Source organism: Phocoena phocoena, chromosome 8 (genome assembly GCF_963924675.1).
Source record: "Phocoena phocoena chromosome 8, mPhoPho1.1, whole genome shotgun sequence".
NCBI lineage: Eukaryota > Metazoa > Chordata > Mammalia > Artiodactyla > Phocoenidae > Phocoena > Phocoena phocoena.
The window spans coordinates 34,138,211-34,159,683 of record NC_089226.1 but is presented as its reverse complement, the minus strand read 5'-3'; the positions used below and the strand labels follow the sequence as shown (position 1 = coordinate 34,159,683).

Genomic DNA, 21,473 nt, shown 5'->3' with positions numbered 1-21,473 from the left:
GGACAGACTTTTTTCATGTCTTCATTTCACTGCTTTAAAAAGTCAGCTCTGTAGGGCTGTGATATTTGTCAGGCAGCCCACACTGCCTATGGGCTGATCATTCACCTTTCAGGAAGCTAATTATTTGGTAATATTCTACTGTTACATTTCAAAAGAGATTTTTATGGGAAATCCAAGATGCATTTAATTATACCTTGTCACAGTAAAAGTCCATCAAGTCATCAGATCAAAAGCTCCCCCCTGCCACTGTCCTGCCATGTTTAAACAGAAATCCAGGGCTGATACAAACCCAGAGAATGATTGAACTTCATAAGGGAGGTTTTCTACTTTCCCCCTTTTCACCTCTATAACAAATGTTCTTCCAGAAATATTTCCTACACAGCAGAGATGAGTGAACAAGAAAAGCAGTCAAATAGAGCATAAACGCTATGTAAAAAATACTTTACTATGTGGTAATTATATTGACACACAATTTTATGTTTTAATAAAATCTAAATGTAGTGCAAAAATCACTCCAAGGAGAGTTCAGAGCTTCCACTTTGAAACCACAAACTGGAGTTTTTATTTTTTTTTATTTATTTATTTTTTTTTACAAGGCAAAGAGGCATTTTATTTACTAAGCACATAAAACTTACCATCTCCTAGGCAATGTGGCAAAAGTTTTACAAGTATTAACTCATTTTCTCCTCACAGCCTCCCTGGGAGGTAATTACTATATATTTTTTTTTTTTAACATCTTTATTAGGGTATAATTGCTTTACAATGGTGTGTTAGTTTCTGATTTATAACAAAGTGAATCAGCTATACATATACATGTGCTCCCATGTGTCTTCCCTCTTGCGTCTCCCTCCCTCCCACTCTCCCCCTCCCACCCCTCCAGGCTGTCCCAAAGCCCCGAGCTAATATCCCTGTGCCTTGCGGCTGCTTCCCCCTAGCTATCTACCTTACTACGTTTGTTAGTGTGTATATGTCCATGACTCTCTCTCGCCCTGTCAAAACTCACCCTTCCCCCTCCCCATATCCTCAAGTCCGTTCTCCAGTAGGTCTGCGCCTCTATTCCTGTCTTATCCCTAGGTTCTTCATGACATTTTTTCCCCTTAAATTCCATATATATGTGTTAGCATACGGTATTTGTCTCTGTCTTTCTGACTTACTTCACTCTGTAGGACAGACTCTAGGTCTATCCATCTCATTACAAATATCTCAATTTCATTTCTTTTTAAGGCTGAGTAATATTCCATTGTGTATATGTGCCACATCTTCTTTATCCATTCGTCCGATGATGGGCGCTTAGGTTCTTTCCATCTCCGGGCTATTGTAAATAGAGCTGCAATGAACATTTTGGTACATGACTCTTTTTGAATTTTGGTTTTCTCAGGGTATATGCCCAGGAGTGGGATTGCTGGGTCATATGGTAATTCTATTTGTAGTTTTTTAAGGAACCTCCATACTGTTCTCCATAGTGGCTGAACCAATTCACATTCCCACCAGCAGTGCAAGAGTGTTCCCTTTTCTCCACACCCTCTCCAGCATTTATTGTTTCTAGATTTTTTGATGATGGCCATTCTGACTGGTGTGAGATGATATCTCATTGTAGTTTTGATTTGCATTTCTCTAATGATTAATGATGTTGAGCATTCTTTCATGTGTTTGTTGGCATTCTGTATATCTTCTTTGGAGAAATGTCTGTTTAGGTCTTCTGCCCATTTTTGGTTGGGGTTGTTTGTTTTTTTGTTATTGAGCTGCATGAGCTGCTTGTAAATTTTGGAGATTAATCCTTTGTCAGTTGCTTCATTTGCAAATGTTTTCTCCCATTCTGAGGGTTGTCTTTTGGTCTTGATTATGGTTTCCTTTGCTGTGCAAAAACTTTTAAGTTTCATTAGGTCCCATTTGTTTATTTTTGTTTTTATTTCCATTACTCTAGGAGGTGGGTCAGAAAGGATCTTGCTGTGATTTATGTCACAGAGTGTTCTTCCTATGTTTTCTTCTAAGAGTTTGATAGTTTCTGGCCTTACATTTAGGTCTTTAATCCATTTTGAGCTTATTTTTGTGTATGGTGTTAGGGAGTGATCTAATCTCATACTTTTACATGTACCTGTCCAGTTTTCCCAGCACCATTTATTGAAGAGGCTGTCCTTTCTCCACTGTACATTCCTGCCTCCTTTATCAAAGATAAGGTGTCCATATGTGTGTGGGTTTATCTCTGGGCTTTCTATCCTGTTCCACTGATCTATCTTTCTGTTTTTGTGCCAGTACCATACTGTCTTGATTACTGTTGCTTTGTAGTATAGTCTGAAGTCAGGGAGCCTTATTCCTCCAGCTCCTTTTTTCGTTCTCAAGATTGCTTTGGCTATTCGGGGTCTTTTGTGTTTCCATACAAATTGCGAAATTTTTTGTTCTAGTTCTGTGAAAAATGCCAGTGGTAGTTTGATAGGGATTGCATTGAATCTGTAGATTGCTTTGGGTAGTAGAGTCATTTTCACAATGTTGATTCTTCCCATCCAAGAACATGGTATATCTCTCCATCTATTTGTATCATCTTTAATTTCTTTCATCAGTGTCTTATAATTTTCTGCATACAGGTCTTTCGTATCCTTAGGTAGGTTTATTCCTAGATATTTTATTCTTTTTGTTGCAATGGTAAATGGGAGTGTTTTCTTGATTTCACTTTCAGATTTTTCATCATTAGTATATAGGAATGCCAGAGATTTCTGTGCATTGATTTTGTATCCTGCTACTTTGCCAAATTCATTGATTAGCTCTAGTAGTTTTCTGGTAGCATCTTTAGGATTCTCTATGTATAGTATCATGTCATCTGCAAACAGTGACAGCTTTACTTCTTCTTTTCCGACGTGGATTCCTTTTATTTCCTTTTCTTCTCTGATTGCTGTGGCTAAAACTTCCAAAACTATGTTGAATAAGAGTGGTGAGAGTGGGCAACCTTGTCTTGTTCCTGATCTTAGTGGAAATGCTTTCAGTTTTTCACCATTGAGGATGATGTTTGCTGTGGGCTTGTCATATATGGCCTTTATTATGTTGAGGAAAGTTCCCTCTATGCCTACTTTCTGGAGGGTTTTTATCATAAATGGGTGTTGAATTTTGTCAAAAGCTTTCTCTGCATCTATTTAGATGATCATATGGTTTTTCTCCTTCAATTTGTTAATATGGTTTATCACATTGATAGATTTGCGTATATTGAAGAATCCTTGCATTCCTGGAATAAACCCCACTTGATCATGGTGTATGATCCTTTTAATGTGCTGTTGGATTCTGTTTGCTAGTATTTTGTTGAGGATTTTTGCATCTATGTTCATCAGTGATATTGGCCTGTAGTTTTCTTTCTTTGTGACATCCTTGTCTGGTTTTGGTATCAAGGTGATGGTGGCCTCGTAGAAGGAATTTGGGAGTGTTCCTCCCTCTGCTATATTTTGGAAGAGTTTGAGAAGGATAGGTGTTAGCTCTTCTCTAAACGTTTGATAGAATTCACCTGTGAAGCCATCTGGTCCTGGGCTTTTGTTTGTTGGAAGATTTTTAATCACAGTTTCAATTTCAGTGCTTGTGATTGGTCTGTTCATATTTTCTATTTCTTCCTGATTCAGTCTTGGCAGGTTGTGCATTTCTAAGAATTTGTCCATTTCTTCCAGATTGTCCATTTTATTGGCATAGAGTTGTTTGTAGTAATCTCTCATGATTTTTTTTATTTCTGCAGTGTCAGTTGTTATTTCTCCTTTCTCATTTCTAATTCTATTGATTTGAGTCTTCTCCCTTTTTTTCTTGATGAGTCTGGCTAGTGGTTTATCTATTTTGTTTATCTTCTCAAAGAACCAGCTTTTAGTTTTATTGATCTTTGCTATCGTTTCCTTCATTTCTTTTTCATTTATTTCTGATCTGATTTTTATGATTTCTTTTCTTCTGCTAGCTTTGGGGCTTTTTTGTTCTTCTTTCTCTAATTGCTTGAGGTGCAAGGTTAGGTTGTTTATTCGAGATGTTTCCTGCTTCTTAAGGTGGGCTTGTATTGCTATAAACTTCCCCCTTAGAACTGCTTTTGCTGCATCCCATAGGTTTTGGGTCGTTGTGTCTCCATTGTCATTTGTTTCTAGGTATTTTTTTATTTCCTCTTTGATTTCTTCAGTGATCACTTCATTATTAAGTAATGTATTGTTTAGCCTCCATGTGTTTGTATATTTTACAGATCTTTTCCTGTAATTGATATCTAGTCTCATGGCGTTGTGGTCAGAAAAGATACTTGATACAATTTCAATTTTCTTAAATTTACCAAGGCTTGATTTGTGACACAAGATATGATCTATCCTGGAGAATGTTCCATGAGCACTTGAGAAAAATGTGTATTCTGTTGTTTTTGGATGGAGTGTCCTATAAATATCAATTAAGTCCATCTTGTTTAATGTATCATTTAAAGCTTGTGTTTCCTTATTTATTTTCATTTTGGATGATCTGTCCATGGGTGAAAGTGGGGTGTTAAAGTCCCCTACTATGAATGTGTTACTGTCAATTTCCCCTTTTATGGCTGTTAGTATTTGCCTTACGTATTGAGGTGCTCCTATGTTGGGTGCATAAATATTTACAATTGTTATATCTTCTTCTTGGATCGATCCCTTGATCATTATGTAGTGTCCTTCTTTATTCCTTTTAATAGTCCTTATTTTAAAGTCTATTTTGTCTGATATGAGAATTGCTACTCCAGCTTTCTTTTGGTTTCCATTTGCATGGAATATCTTTTTCCATCCCCTTACTTTCAGTCTGTATGTGTCTCTAGGTCTGAGGTGGGTCTCTTGTAGACAGCATATATAAGGGTCTTGTTTTTGTATCCATTCAGCCAATCTGTGTCTTTTGGTGGGAGCACTTAGTCCATTTACATTTAAGGTAATTATCGATATGTATGTTCCTATTCCCATTTTCTATATTGTTTTGGGTTCGTTATTATAGGCCGTTTCCTTCTTTTGCATTTCTTATCTATAGAAGTTCCTTTAGCATTTGTTGTAAAGCTGGTTTGGTGGTGCTGAACTCTCTCAGCTTTTGCTTGTCTGTAAAGGTTTTAATTTCTCCATCAAATCTGAATGAGATCCTTGCTGGGTAGAGTAGTCTTGGTTGCAGGTTTTTCTCCTTCATCACTTTCAGTATGTCCTGCCACTCCCTTCAGGCTTGTAGGGTTTCTGCTGAGAGATCAGCTGTTAACCTTATGGGGATTCCCTTGTGTGTTATTTGTTGTTTTTCCCTTGCTGCTTTTAATATGCTTTCTTTGTATTTAATTTTTGATAGTTTGATTAATATGTGTCTTGGCGTATTTCTCCTTGTATTTATCCTGTATGGGACTCTCTGTGCTTCCTGGACTTGATTAACTATTTCCTTTCCCATATTAGGGAAGTTTTCAACTATAATCTCTTCAAATATTTTCTCAGTCCCTTTCTTTTTTTCTTCTTCTTCTGGAACCCCTATAATTCAAATGTTGGTGCATTTAATGTTGTCCCAGAGCTCTCTGAAACTGTCCTCAGTTCTTTTCATTCTTTTTTCTTTATTCTGCTCTGCAGTAGTTATTTCCACTACTTTATCTTCCAGGTCACTTATCCGTTCTTCTGCCTCAGTTATTCTGCTATTGATCCTATCTAGAGTACTTTTAATTTCATTTATTGCATTGTTCATCGTTGCTTGTTTCATCTTTAGTTCTTGTAGGTCCTTGTTAACTGTTTCTTGCATTTTGTCCATTCTACTTGCAAGATTTCGGATCATCCTTACTATCATTATTCTGAATTCTTTTTCAGGTAGATTGCCTATTTCCTCTTCATTTGTTAGGTCTGGTGGGTTTTTATCTTGCTCCTTCATCTGCTGTGTGTTTTTCTGTCTTCTCATTTTGCTTATCTTACTGTGTTTGGGGTCTCCTTTTTGCAGGCTGCACGTTCGTAGTTCCCGTTGTTTTTGATGTCTGTCTCCAGTGGCTAAGGTTGTTTCAGCGGGTTGTGTAGGCTTCCTGGTGGAGGGGACTAGTGCCTGTGTTGTGCTGGATGAGGCTGGATCTTGTCTCTCTAGTGGGCAGGTTCACGTCTGGTGGTGTGTTTTGGGGTGTCTGTGGCCTTATTATGATTTTAGGCAGCCTCTCTGCTAATGGGTGGGGTTGTGTTCCTGTTTTGCTAGTTGTTTGGCATAGGTTGTCCAGCACTGTGGCTTGCTGGTCGTTGAGTGAAGCTGGTTGCTGGTGTTAAGATGGAGGTCTCTGGGAGATTTCCACCGTTTAATATTATGTGGAGCTGGGAGGTCTCTTGTTGATCAGTGTCCTGAAGTTGGCTCTCCTACCTCAGAGGCAGAGCCCTGCCTCCTGGGCTGGAGCACCAAGAGCCTTTCATCCACACGGCTCAGAATAAAAGGGAGGAAAAGTAGAGAGAATTATTAGAAGTATGAGGAAAGAAAGAAGGAAAGGAGGAAAGGAAGGAAGGAAGAAAGAAGCAAAGAAGGAAAGAAAGGAGGGAGGGAGGGAGGAAGGAAGGAAGGAAGGAAGGAGGGAAAGAAGGAGAAAATGTAGAGAGAATTAGTAGAAGTATGAGGAAAGAAAGAGGGAAAGGAGGAAAGGAAGGAAGGAGGAAAGAAGCAAAGAAGGAAAGAAAGGAGGGAGGGAGGGAGGGAGGGAGGAAGGAGGGAAAGAAGGAGAAAATGTAGAGAGAATTAGTAGAAGTTTGAGGAAAGAGAAGGAAAGGAGGAAAGGAAGGAAGGAAGAAAGAAGCAAAGAAGGAAAGAAAGGAGGGAGGGAGGGAGGGAGGGAGGAAGGGAGGAAGGAAGGAGGGAAAGAAGGAAAAAAGACAGAAAGAAAGAAGATACAGTAAAAATAAAATAAAGTATAATATAGTTATTGTACTAAAAAATATTTAGAAAGAAAGAAAAAAAAAAAAAAAGAACAGATAGAACCCTAGGACAAATGTTGGAAACAAAGCTATACAGAGAAAATCTTACACAGAAGCATACACATACGTGTTCACAAAGAGAGGCAAAGGGGGAAAAATCATAAATCCTGCTCCCAGAGACCACCTCCTCAACCTGGGGTGATTCGCTGTCTAAAGGAGGGAAGGAAGGAAGGAAGAAAAGAAAGAAAGAACGAAGGTAAAGTACAATAAAGTTATTACAATTAAAATTAATTATTAAGAAAAAAAAAATTTTTTTTTAAAAAACCATGGACGGATAGAGCCCTAGGACAACTGTTGGGAGCAAAGCTATACAGAGAAAATCTTACACAGAAGCATACACATACACGTTCACAAAGAGAGGCAAAGGGGGAAAAATCATAAATCCTGCTCCCAGAGACCACCTCCTCAATTTGGGGTGATTTGTTGTCTAAAGGAGGGAAGGAAGGAAGGAAAGAAAGAAAGAAAGAACGAAGGTAAAGTACAATAAAGTTATTACAATTAAAATTAATTATTAAGAAAAAAAAAATTTTTTTTTTAAAAACCATGGACGGATAGAGCCCTAGGACAACTGTTGGGAGCAAAGCTATACAGAGAAAATCTTACACAGAAGCATACACATACACGTTCACAAAGAGAGGCAAAGGGGGAAAAATCATAAATCCTGCTCCCAGAGACCACCCCCTCAACCTGGGGTGATTCGCTGTCTAAAGGAGGGAAGGAGGGAAGGAAAGAAAGAAAGAACGAAGGTAAAGTTCAATAAAGTTATTACAATTAAAATTAATTATTAAAAAAAAAAATTTTTTTTTTTTTTTTTTAAAAAACCATGGGGCTTCCCTGGTGGCGCAGTGGTTGGGGGTCCGCCTGCCGATGCAGGGGACGCGGGTTCGTGCCCTGGTCCGGGAGGATCCCACGTGCCGCAGAGCGGCTGGGCCCGTGAGTCATGGCCGCTGGGCCTGTGCGTCCAGATCCTGTGCTCTGCAACGGGAGACGCCACAGCAGTGAGAAGCCCGCGTACCGCAAAAAAAAAAAAAAAAAAAAAAAGAAAAAAAAAAAAAAAAACCATGGACGGATAGAGCCCTAGGACAAATGGTGGAAGCAAGAGTATACAGACAAGATCTCACACAGAAGCATACATGCACACATTCACAAAAAGAGGAAAAGGGAAAAAAATCACAGATCTCGCTCCTAAATTCCCCCTCTTCAATTTGGGATCACTCCCTGTCTATTCAGGTATTCCACAATGCAGGGCACATCAAGTTGATTGTGGAGCTTCAATCCGCCGCCTCCGCGGCTGCCGGGAGAGACCTCCCCCTCTCCTCCCTGCTCTCACAGCTCACAGGATCTCAGCTTTGTACCCGGCCCTGCCCCTGCGCGCAGATCGCTGGAGGGCGTCTGTTTTTTTGCTCAGACAGGACGGGGTTAAAGGAGCCGCTGATTCGGGAGCTCCGGCTCACTCAGGCCGGGGGTTGGGGGATGGGGGAAGGCGGGGCACTGCGTGCGGGGCGGGCCTGCGGCGGCAGAGGCAGCGTGACGTTGCGGCAGAGGCCGGCGTGACGTTGCACCAGCCTGAGACCCGCCGTGCATACTCCCGGGGAAGCTGTCCTCGGATCCCGGGAACCCGGCAGTGGCGGCCTGCACAGGCTCCGCGGAAGAGGGGCGCGGAGAGTGACCTGTGCTCGCACACAGCCCCCCTGGTGGCGGCAGCAGCAGCCCCAGCGTCTCCCGCCCGTCTCTGGGGTCCGCGGTTTCAGCCACGGCTCGCGCCCGTCTCTGGGGCTCGCGCTTCCCGCCGCGGCTCGCGCCCGTCTCGGGGGCTCGCGCCCTCAGCCGCGGCTCGCGCCCGTCTCTGGGGTTCACGCTTTTAGCCGCGGCTCGCGCCCGTCTCTGGAGTTCCTTTAAGCAGCGCTCTTAAACCCCTCTCCTCGCGCACCAGGAAACAAAGAGGGAAGAAAAAGTCTCTTGCCTCTTCGGCCGGTGCAGGCTTTTCCCCGAACTCCCTCCCGGCTAGTCGTGGCGCCCCAACCCCTTCAGGCTATGCTCAAGCCGCCAACCCCAGTCCTCTCCCTGCGCTCCGTCCAAAACCGAAACCCGAGCCTCAGCTCGCAGCCCCGCCCGCCCCGGCGGGTGAGCAGACAAGCCTCTCGGGTTGGTGAGTGCCGGTCGGCACCGATCGTCTGTGCAGGAATCTCCCCGCTTTGCCCTCCACACCCGTCGCTGTGCACCACTCCGCGGTCCCGAAGCTCCCCCCTCCGCCTCCCGCAGTCTCCGCCCGCGGAGGGGCTTCCTAGTGTGTGGAAACTTTTCCTCCTTCACAGCTCCCTCCCACTGGTGCAGGTGCCGTCCTTATTCTTTTGTCTCTGTTTTTTCTTTTTTCTTTTGCCCTACCCAGGTACGTGGGGAGTTTCTTGCCTTTTGGGAGCTCTGAGGTCTTCTGCCAGCCTTCAGTAGGTGTTCTGTAGGAGTTGTTCCACGTGTAGATGTATTTCTGGTGTATCCGTGAGGAGGAAGGCGATCTCCACGTCTTACTCTTCCGCCATCTTCCCGCCGACCTGGAGTTTTTAAATTAGAGAAATATATTCTTACTCTGCTGCTTGGAACTGCCAAGTGGCTAAGCATGTTTGCCAGAACTGTGAGGAGAAAACTGCTCAAGAAATTTCTCTAGAAATATGAGAACTATTTGCTTAAATTAGAGCACTAGTTGGTGTCTTATCTGGGGCTGAGGGGTTGACAAAATGATCATGGCAAGTTATGTTATGTCAATTTATGTGTAAATATGAGATGAAAGATTTCTAACTACAACAAACTGACATGTGCAAGTGCTTACTTCTGAAGATTGATTTTCATTTTACTAATGAGATGGGAGGTGACACATGACCATGTGTTATAAGGATGTACACAGCAGCCTGCCAATTATGTCAGTGCCTGTGATATCTTTGATTGCGATCTATAAGCATTTCCAGTTCACTTAAAGGCATGAAATCTGCTTCCTCTCCACAGTCCCAGAAATCATAACAGGGGACATGGAATCAGCCATGGCAGTGGACCTGAACCCCTGGGTGGAATATGAATTCAGAGTGGTGGCCACCAATCCAATTGGGACTGGAGATCCAAGCACCCCATCTCGAATGATCCGCACAAATGAAGCAGGTAAGAATATTGGGGAGTCAGCATTCTCTTTGGTATGTCCCTAATCACTTTTAAAGCAAGTTTAATTAACCATTAATGCTTGCTTTAGTATAATTTTTCCTGATTCATTTACCTAGACATCATAAAATATTTTTCTTCAAAATAATTCTTTCATTTTATCTGTTTTCAGAACATTCTTTCCTTGTTTCTACAAGTACAGGTCTAGGTGCTTCAATTTCCTCCCAAACCTTGCCTGCATCAAGTTACCATGAAACTGAAGCAGTTAGTTTCTTCTTCTAATTATATTCATTCAATACAGCAGACCTATAAAATTCAGAATAGATTAGCTCACCCTCTTTTTCACCAGTGATAACAGTTACCTCTAATTATAGGGTACTTCCTTAAACTCTTTATGTTGCCCTTCACCGTCTGTATAAATTACACTTGGTAAAGACAAACATAGTCTTAACTTGACCTACTGCCATCTTGATGTCTATGTGTAAAATAACTGCTTCCTAACTTAGAAAAAAAAACAGTATTCTTCCGGCCTTTTAGAATGAAGTATCTCTGATAGAATCTTTCTAAAGACCACACAAGGAAAATTAACAGCTTTATTTAAAAACAAATGTTAAGATAACTTGTCCATCATCTGGAAGAAGCAGAATAAAGAAAAATTGTTAGTAGAGTTTTAATTACTTTGGACAAAGTCTTATTGAGATTTATCTGTATGTCCCTATAAAATTGTATATAAAAAGTATTTAGTAAGGCACTAGCTTAGGCAAACACAAATATCAATAATGTTGATAAGAAAGATTAAAACAACAGAGAAATGAAGAGGGGGGTCGATTACAGATACGAGAAGGAGAAATACAAATTAATGTCTTTACACTCAATGATAGCATGAATCTCAATAATCATTACAATGTAAGTACACTAAGGATGAGAATTTTGTCTTATTTGTTCACTGTTTTATCTTCAATACCTAGAACAATGTCTGGCACTGGTACTCCATATGTCTTTGTTGAAAGATTAAAAAGGAATATTCCTTTTCTTTCCTTTATATGCTGCTATCCACATCAGGACCCAGGTCAGAGACACATGTACATAGAAAGTTAAGAATGAACTGTATATTGTACATTTTGTATCATAGTTATAGAATTGGACCAAAAATGTGATTTGTGACTTCTTAGAAATCGAACAAAGCTTATAATAATTAAAATAAATTATCAAAATAGTTCTTTCTCTAAAACACATTCAATCGGGTTCTTAAAAAGAGAAAGAAAGAAAAGAAAAGAATCCCAAATGATCAACTTATTGCATAAAGTGTGAATAATCATTAAAAAGATGTTCAAATTCTTTTCATATAAAAATTAAGCAATCAAGAAAAGAAAAACTAGTCTAAATATGTTGGAAAAGATTCATTCACAGAAAAATCCAACTTTTCTGCTTTTGTGATTTGCCTATCACAAGTTGTTTTTTTTCTGCTACTTTTTCAATAGTGTGAATTTTTAATTGAACATTAATTGCTAGGTTGGATTTCCATACATTCGTGAAATCAGCCATGCTTTCATTGTGTACAGGTGTTCATTAATTAAGGGCATAACAGGTTAGTTGTTCCTCATTTTATGTACTCACTGTGCAGATATTGAAATGACTGCCAATATTAGTACTTAGGCTCACATATTTTCTAAAAAGCACTGCCTTAATTTGCATATTGTTAATTGTGTTTAAACAAAGGCAAAGATTACTGCCTAATTCAGATGTTCTCTATAAATATTCATTTCAAAATAAATAATCCGTTTGGGGTGAATAATCATTTTAGACTTTCTGTAGTACAAATCTCTTTGTGCTATTAAAAATAACAACAACACTTTCACTTTTCAAGTTAAATCGTATTCAGGTAATGCATTTTAAAAGATTTGTCCCTTGTCTATTTCTGAAGCTACTTCAATCATATAGCGCCTGTCTCTCCATTTTATCATGAGTTCTATACACATGACATACTCTAGTCCATTAAAATCTTATGGAAGAGAAGAGAAATAGCATGAAAAATACATGAAATACTCTTTTTTGAAAAGTGAGTTGAGGAAGGCTGTACTGCATACTTTATGCTTCTTGTGCTTTGGTACCACACAGGGCTAAAGCTGCTAATGGTGTTGAACCAAGGGTTGAGTTTTGTGCCTGTTTTGCCAGGCAGCACAGATTAAAAGGGACACTAACATCCTGAGACATCCTCTCAAGTGATGCACTCTGCCTCTGTTAAGTACATGTCCTGTATTTTAAAAGATGATGCTGTTCTAATGGGCCAAGTAATCTTTGAAAACCAATGGAGCTGCCTAGAAGAGAAAAGGTCTCACACTCGGGATATTGAATCAAAAGTTTTATGTCCCTTTAAAATTCTCCTCTTTACTAGAATATTCTAAATCCCAAAGCAGTTTTAGTAAAGCATTTTTACCTTAGATTGTTTCTTGCCCACACACCAAAAACGGTTAATTTTTCTTTGCAATATACTGTAGGGTATATTTTGAATTTTATGGTCATCAAAATACTCTTCATAAGCAATAAATACAAGATAAATTGGTTTAGTCAACTTATTATTTTTAGGATGTCAAAATCGTGATACAAATACAGATTTCCCCAGCTATCTGAAAGGAAAGCATTTCTAAGAAAACTTGTAAGCCAAAATGGCCTAAAGTGAAGAACCAATTTTCATTTTTCACCTTTTTCATAAAAGAGAAAATCTATTCAGATTTTTTTCAGTTTGTGAAAATAGGTACTAATGTAGGTCTTTTGTGAAAAACAAAGTGGTATAAAGCAAACTTTTGAAAAGTAAGGGATACCTGTATATGTTTGCACTTTAATGTATGTTTATATTTATTTATTATAGTTCAATTTTCTTACAAGTTTTAGTGGGTTTGTTAGCTACAGTGAGAGAGAAAGAAATTTGCAAATGTGGAAATGTGTTACTATCTTCAAACCAGTATATAAGTTTGTGTTGAATATTGGGAATGCTTTCCCTACCATTTAAAAAGATGACACTCAAGAGAGAAAAATCACATTTTAGGAAATGAATTTTGAAATAAACACTCTGGTAGAAATGATAAAATATGTAAATATGAATTTAACAAGAACAATTCTCTCATTTAATTGAGTAATTCTCTCATTTAACTGAACTTTAATATTCTGTGTTACATATTTATAACACTAACTGATGAAAGATAAATGAAAAGGAGAGAAGATACCATTAACTATGTAATCTATAGTTTAGAAAGGTTTGGTCTTCTCTGTTCTATAAAATTTCTATTATTATTAAAGCTCTTGGTTTAAATCTCAATACCTGCAGTTTTTTATTTCAAATTATGATGAACTGATAGAGAGAGATCAAAGAAGGTGCTACCTAATACCAGTAATTAAGAGTTTGAGGTTCAGAGTTAGGCAGATCTGGATTAATGTTCCTCTCTGTCACTTACTAACAATAAACATAGGTAAGCTATATGCATTGTTCAAGGCTCCATTTTTTCACTTGTAAAATGGAGATCATATAGCAACCTACTCCCTTGGATTATTGTGTTAAATAATATAATGAAGGTACAGAGTTTGGCACATGGTAAGTGCTTAACATTAGCCATTTATTATTATTATTATCATGAATTTAAATGAGTTATTACTTTAATAAATATAAATTTAAACGAAAGTAATTATGCATGTTGCTATTTTCGTATAGAGGAAACATTTTCAGGTTAAATATATGTTTGTCAACATAGTAAGAGCTATTCAGTCTCTTGGCTTGCAGTTATCTCCAAGACATTGTCCTGTTGAGAAGTCTCCACAGCAGACTGTGTGTCATCCATCCTGGCCCCTCAACCCACCTGAATGGTTGGGGAGTCAAGAGAGCCCTTCAGAGTGTGGTGCACAGTACAGAGCACCATGTTCCCCTCTACATCCCCCTTCTCCACCTCCATGTCTGGGCTCTCCACGCTGCTTTTCTTGTCTAGCCATCCTCATCCATAAGTGGATCATGATATTGTCACAACACGTAGCCATTTTCTTTGGTTCTTATAACATAGATAACACAAAAGGAGCAGAGAAGAAGAAGTGTCAAATGAAAGACTTTGCTTAAACACATTGTTGCATATTCAATAACTTTCTAGTTTCTTAGTGTATTGTAGTCTGTCCTGTCATTCTCTTTGGAATTTGAAATGGAAAATGTCACATATTTTTTGCCACACAAGGAAAAACTTTTCTACATTTAAGAGATTAATGGTCAACCAGATAAATATGACTATCAGGTAAACAATCAGATGAAAATCTTTCCTAGCCTTAGCACTTTCTGTACTATATTATGTTACAGTTAGGTAACGGGTTTACTGAGCAGACTGAAATACATAGAGTTTAAACATAAGAGCTTAATTCTTCTCCCACCATTGTTCTCCAGTATGTTCCATCTCATCTCTGGCTTCAGCCTCAACTATATCCAAAGCTCTTTTAGGTACTAGGACAGTTTCATTTTCAACTATTAAAAAATTCTATACTGGGGAGGAGATTCAAGATGACGGAAGAGTAAGATGTGGAGATCACCTTCCTCTACACAAATACATCAGAAATACATCTACATGTGGAACAGCTCGTACAGAACACCTACTGAATGCTGGCAGAAGACCTCAGACTTCCCAAAAGGCAAGAAATTCCCCATGTACCTGGGTAGGGCAAAAGAAAAAAGAAAACACAGGGACAAAAGAATAGGGACAGGACCTGCATCAGTGGGAGGGAGCTGTGAAGGAGGAAAGGTTTCCACACACTAGGAAGCCCCCCCCAGGCGGAGACTGCCGGTGGCTGAGAGGGGAAGCTCCGGAGCCAGGGCGGAGAGCGCAGCAACGGGGGGCGGAGGGCAGAGCGGAGACATTCCCGCACAGAGGATCTGTGCCGACCAGCACTCACCAGCCCGAGAAGCTTGTCTGCTCACCCGCCGGGGCGGGCAGGGCTGGGAGCTGAGGCTTCGGTCGGATCGCAGGGAGAGAACTGGGGTTGGCTGCATGAACACAGCCTGAAGGGGTTAGTGCGCCATAGCCAGCCGGGAGGGAGTCCGGGAAAAAGTCTGGACCTACCAAAGAGACAAGAGACTTTCTTCCCTCTTTGTTTCCTGGTGCCCGAGAAAAGGGGATTAAGAGCGCCGCTTAAAGGAGCTCCAGAGATGGGCGCGGGACGCGGCTATCAGCGCGGAGCCCAGAGACGGGCATGGGACGCTGAGACTGCTGCTGCAGCCACCAAGAAGCCTGTGTGCGAGCCCAGGTCACTATCCCCACCTCCCCTCCTGGGAACCTGTGCAGCCCACCACTGCCAGGGTCCCATGATCCAGGGACAACTTCCCTGGGAGAACACATACCGCACCTCGGGCTGTAGCAACGTCATACTGGCCTCTGCCGCCGCAGGCTTACCCCCATCCGTGCCCCTCCCTCTCTCCGGCCTGAGTGAGCCAGAGCCCCCGAATGAGCTGCTACTTTAATCCCGTCCTGTCTGAGCGAAGGACAGAGGCGCCCTCAAGCGACCTACACGCAGAGGCGGGGCCAAATCCAAAGCTGAGCCCCGGGAGTTGTGCGAACAAAGAAGAGAAAGGGAAATCTCTCCCAGCAGCCTCAGGAGCAGCGGATTAAATCTCCACAATCAACTTGATGTACCTGCATCTGTGGAATATCTGAATAGACAACGATTCATCCCAAATTGAGGAGGTGGACTTTGGTGGCAAGATATATACTTTTTTTCCCTTTTTCTCTTTTTGTGAGTGTGTATGTGTATGCTTCTGTGTGTAATTTTCTCTGCATAGCTTTGATTTTACCATTTGTCTTAGGGTTCTGTCTGTCCGTTTTTGGATTTTTTTTTTCTTTTTCTTTTTTTTTACTTTTCAACCTTTTTTCTTAATAATTACTTTTTTTATTTTAATAACTTTATTTTATTTGATTTGATTATCTTTCTTTCTTTCTATTTGTTCTCCCTTTTATTCTGAGCCATGTGGAATGTGGAATGAAAGGCTCTTGGTGCTCCAGCCAGGTGTCAGGGCTGTGCCTCTGGGGTGGGTGAGCCAACTTCAGGACACTGGTCCACAACAGACCTCCCAGCTCCATGTAATATCAAACGGCAAAAATCTCCCAGAGATCTACATCTCAATGCCAAGACCCAGCTTCACTCAACGACCAGCAAGCTACAGTGCAGGACACCCTATGCCAAACAACTAGCAAAACAGGAACACAAACCCATCCATTAGCAGAGAGGCTGCCTAAAATTATAATAAGGCCACAAACACCCCAAAAAACACCACCAGATACAGTCCTGCCAACCAGAAAGACAAGATCCAGCCTCATCCACCAGAACACAGGCACTAGTCCCCTCCACCAGGAGGCCTACACAGCACACTGAACCAACCTTAGCCACTGGGGACAGACACCAGAAACAACAGGAGCTACGAACCTGCAGCCTGCGAAAAGGAGACTCCAAACACAGTAAGTTAAGCAAAATGAGAAGACAGAAAAACACACAGCAGATGAAGGAGCAAGGTAAAAACCCACCAGACCTAACAAATGAAAAGGAAATAAGCAGTCTACCTAAAATAGAAATCAGAGTAAAGATAGTAAAGATGATCCAAAATCCTGGAAATAGAATAGAGAAAATACAAGAAACGTTTAAGGACCTAGAAAAACTAACGAGCAAACAAACACTGATGAACAACACAATAAATGAAATTAAAAATTCCCTAGAAGGGATCAATAGCAGAATAACTGAGGCAGAAGAACGGATAAGTGACCTGGCAGATAAAATACTGGAAATAGCTACTGCAGAGCAGAATAAAGAAAAAAGAATGAAAAGAACTGAGGGCAGTCTCAGAGACTTCTGGGACAGCATTAAACTCACCAACATTCGAATTATAGGGGTCCTAGAAGAAGAAGAGATAAAGAAAGGGACTGAGAAACTATTTGAAGAGATTATAGTTGAAAACTTCCCTAATATGGGGAAGGAAATAGTTAATCAAGCCTAGGAAGCAAAGAGAGTCCCACAGAGGATAAATCCAAGGAGCAATACTCCAAGACACATATTAATCAAACTATCAAAAATTAAATACAAAGAAAAAATATTAAAAGCAGCAAGGGAAAAACAGCAAATAACACACAAGGTAATCCCCATAAGGTTAACAGGTGATCCTTCAGCAGAAACTCTGCAAGCCAGAAGGAAGTGGCAGGACATATATAAAGTGTTGAAGGAGAAATATCTACAACCAGGATTACTCTACCCAGCAAGGATCTCATTCAGATTTGACGGAGAAATTAAAACCTTTACAGAAAAGCAAAAGCTAAGAGAATATGGCACCACCAAACCAGCTTTACAACAAATGCTAAAGGAACTTCTCTAGGCAGGAAACACAAGACAAGAAAAAGACCTATGATAACAAATCCAAAAGAATTATGAAAACGGGAATAGTAACATACATATCGATAATTACCTTAAATGTAAATGGATTAAATGCTCCAACCAAAAGACATAAACTGGCTAAATGGATACAAAAACAAGACCCATATATATGCTGCCTACAAGAGACCCACTTCAGACATAGGGACACATACAGACTGAAAGTGAGGGGATGGAAAAAGATATTCCATGCAAATGGAAATCAAAAGAAAGCTGGAATAGCAATTTTCATATCAGACGCAATAGACTTTAAAATAAAGAGTATTACAAGGGGCAAAGAAGGACACTACATAATGGTCAAGGGATTGATCCAAGGAGATATAACAATTGTAAGTATTTACGCACACAACATAGGAACACCTCAATACATAACGCAAATGCTAACAGCCATAAAAGGAGAAATCGATAGTAACACATTCATGGTAAGGGACTTTAACACCCCACAGTCACTAATGGACAGATCATCCAAAATGAAAATAAATAAGGAAACACAAGCTTTAAATTATATATTAAATAAAATGGAATTAATTGATATTTATAGGACATTCCATCCAAAAAAAAACAGAATACACTTTCTTCTGAAGTGCTCATGACACATTCTCCATGTCAGATCATATCCTGGGTCACAAATCAGCCTTGGTAAATATAAGAAAATGAAAATTGTATCAAGTATCTTTTCTGACCACAACGCTATGAGACTAGATGTCAATAAAAGGAAAAACTCTGTAAAAAATACAAACACACAGAGGCTAATCAATACAATACTAAATAACCAAGGGATCACTGAAGAAATCAAAGAGGAAATCAAAAAATACCTAGAAACAAATGACAATGAAAACACTAAGACCCAAAACCTATGGGATGCAACAAAAGCTGTTCTAAGCGGGAAGTTTATAGCAATACACTCCTGCCTTAAGAAACAAGAAACATCTCAAATAAACAACCTAACCATACACCTAAAGCAATTAGAGAAAGAACAAAAAAACCCCAAAGTTAGCAGAAGGAAAGAAATCATAAAGATCAGATCAGAAATAAATGTAAAAGAAATGAAGGAAGTGATAGCAAAGATCAATAAAGCTAAAAGCTGGTTCTTTGAGAAAGTAAACAAAATTGATAAACCATTAGCCAGACTCATCAAAAAAAAAAGGGAGAAGACTCAAATCAATAGAATTAGAAATGAAAAAGGAGAAGAAACAACTGACACTGCAGAAATACAAAAGAGCATGAGAGATTACTACAAGCAACTCTATGCCAATAAAATGGACAACATGGAAAAAATGGGCAAATTCTTAGAAATGCACAACCTTCTGAGACTGAACCAGGAAGAAATAGAAAATATGAACAGACCAATCAAAAACACTGAAATTGAAACTGTGATTACAATCTTCCAACAAACAAGAGCTCAAGACCAGATGGCTTCACAAGCGAATTCTATCGAACATTTAGAGAAGAGCTAATATCTATCCTTCTAAAACTCTTCCAAAATATAGCAGAGGGAGGAACACTTCCAAACTCATTCTACGAGGCCACAATCACCCTGATACCAAAACCAGACAAAGATATCACAAAGAAAGAAAATTACAGGCCAATATCACTGATGAACATAGATTCAAAAATCGTCAACAAAATACTAGCAAACAGAATCCAACAGCACAATAAAGGATCATACGCCATGATCAAGTGGGGTTTATCCCAGGAATGCAAGGATTCTTCAGTATATGTAAATCAATCAATATGATACACCGTATTAACAAATTGAAGGAGAAAATCCATATGATCATCTCCATCAGTGCAGAGAAAGATTTCGACAAAATTCAACACCCATTTATGATAAAAATCCTGCAGAAAGTAGGCATAGAGGGAACTTTTCTCAACATAATAAAGGCCATATATGACGACAAACCCATAGCCAACATCATTCTCAATGGTGAAAAACTGAAACCATTTTCTCTAAGATCAGTAACAAGACAAGGTTGCCCACTCTCACCACTGTTATTCAAAATAGTTTTGGAAGTTTTAACAACAGCAATCAGAGAAGAAAAAGAAATAAAAGGAATCCAAATTGGAAAAGAAGTAAAGCCGTCACTGTTTGCAGATGACATGATACTATACATAGAGAATCCGAAAGATGCTACCAGGAAACTACTAGAGCTAATCAATGAATTTGGTAAAGTTGCAGGATACAAAATTAGTGCACAGAAATCTCTGGCATTCCTATACACTAATGATGAAAAATCTGAAAGTGAAATCAAGAAAACACTCTCATTTACCATTGCAACAAAAAGAATAAAATATCTAGGAATAACCCTACCTAAGGAGAAAAAAGAGGTGTATGCAGAAATTTATAAGACACTGATGAAAGAAATTAAAGATGATACAAATAGATGGAGAGATATACCATGTTCTTGGATTGCAAGAATCAACATTGTGAAAATGACTCTACTACCCAAAGCAAACTACGGATTCAATGCAATCCCTATCAAACTACCACTGGCATTTTTCACAGAACTAGGACAAAAAATTTCACAATTTGTATGGAAATGCACAAGATCCCAAATAGCCAAAACAATCTTGAGAAAGAAAAATGGAGCAAGAGGAATCAGGCTCCCTGACTTCAGACCATACTACAAAACTACAGTAATCAAGACAGTTTGGTACTGGCCTAAAAACAGAAGTATAGATCAATGGAACTGGATAGAAAGCCCACAGATAAACCCATGCACCTATGGTCAACTTATATTTGATAAAGGTGGCAAGAATATACACTTGAGAAAAGAGAGCCACTTTAATAAGCAGTGCAGGGAAAACTGGACAGGTATATGTAAAAGTATGAAATTAGGACACTCCCTAACACCATACACAAAAATAAACTCAAAATGGATTAAAGACGTAAATGTAATGCCAGACACTACCAAACTCTTAGAGGAAAACATAGGCAGAAGATTCTATGATATAAATCACAGCAGGATCCTTTTTGACCCACCTCCTAGAGAAATGGAAATAAAACAAAAATAAACAAATAGGACCTAATGAAACTTAAAAGTTTTTGCACAGCAAAGGAAACCATAAACAAGACCAAAAGACAACCCTCAGAATGGGAGAAAATATTTGCAAATGAAGCAACTGACAAAGGATTAATCTCCAAAATTTACAAGCAGCTCATGAAGCTCAATATCAAAAAAACAAACAGCCCAATCCAAAAATGGGCAGAAGACCTAATTAGACGCTTCTCCAAAGAATATATACAGCTTGCCAACAAACACATGAAAGGATGCTTAACATCATTAATCATTAGAGAAATGCAGATCAAAAGCACAATGAGATATCATCTCACACCGGTCAGAATGGCCATCCTCAAAAAATCTACAAACCATAAATGCTGGAGAGGGTGTGGGGAAAAGGGAACCCTCTTGCACTGTTGGTGGGAATGTTAATTGATACAGCCACTATGGAGAACAGTATGGAGGTTCCTTAAAAAACTATAAATAGAACTACAATATGACCCAGCAATCCCACTACTAGGCATATACCCTGAGAAAACCATAATTCAAAAGAGTCATGTACCAAAATGTTCATTGCAGCTCTATTTACAATAGCCAGGACATGGAAGCAACCTAAGTGTCCATCAACAGATGAATGGATAAAGAAGGTGTGGCAATATATACAATGGAATATTACTCAGCCATAAAAAGAAAGGAATTTGTGTTATTTGTAGTGAGGTTGATGAACCTAGAGTCTGTCATACAGAGTGAAGCAAGTCAGAAAGAGAAAAACAAACACCATATGCTATCACATATTATGGAATCTAAGGGGAAAAATAAAGAGTCATGAAGAACCTAGGGGCAAGACGGGAATAAAGGCACAGGCCTACTAGAGAATGGACTTGAGGATATGGGGAGGGGGAAGGGTAAGCTGTGACAAAGTAAGAGAGTGGCATGGACATATATTCACTACCAAACGTAAAATAGATAGCTAGTGGGA

At 39.5% G+C, this 21,473-nt stretch overlaps 1 protein-coding gene across 1 annotated transcript in view; it reads left to right on the top strand.

Annotated features, from left to right (window-relative positions):
* CNTN5 (contactin 5) overlaps window positions 1–21,473 on the top strand; it is a 1,437,259-nt gene that overhangs the window by 1,344,857 nt on the left and 70,929 nt on the right. The window contains exon 18 of the mRNA XM_065881340.1: window positions 9,909–10,058. Coding sequence (XP_065737412.1) covers window positions 9,909–10,058 — 150 coding nt within the window. The remainder of the gene's footprint in view (window positions 1–9,908; window positions 10,059–21,473) is intronic.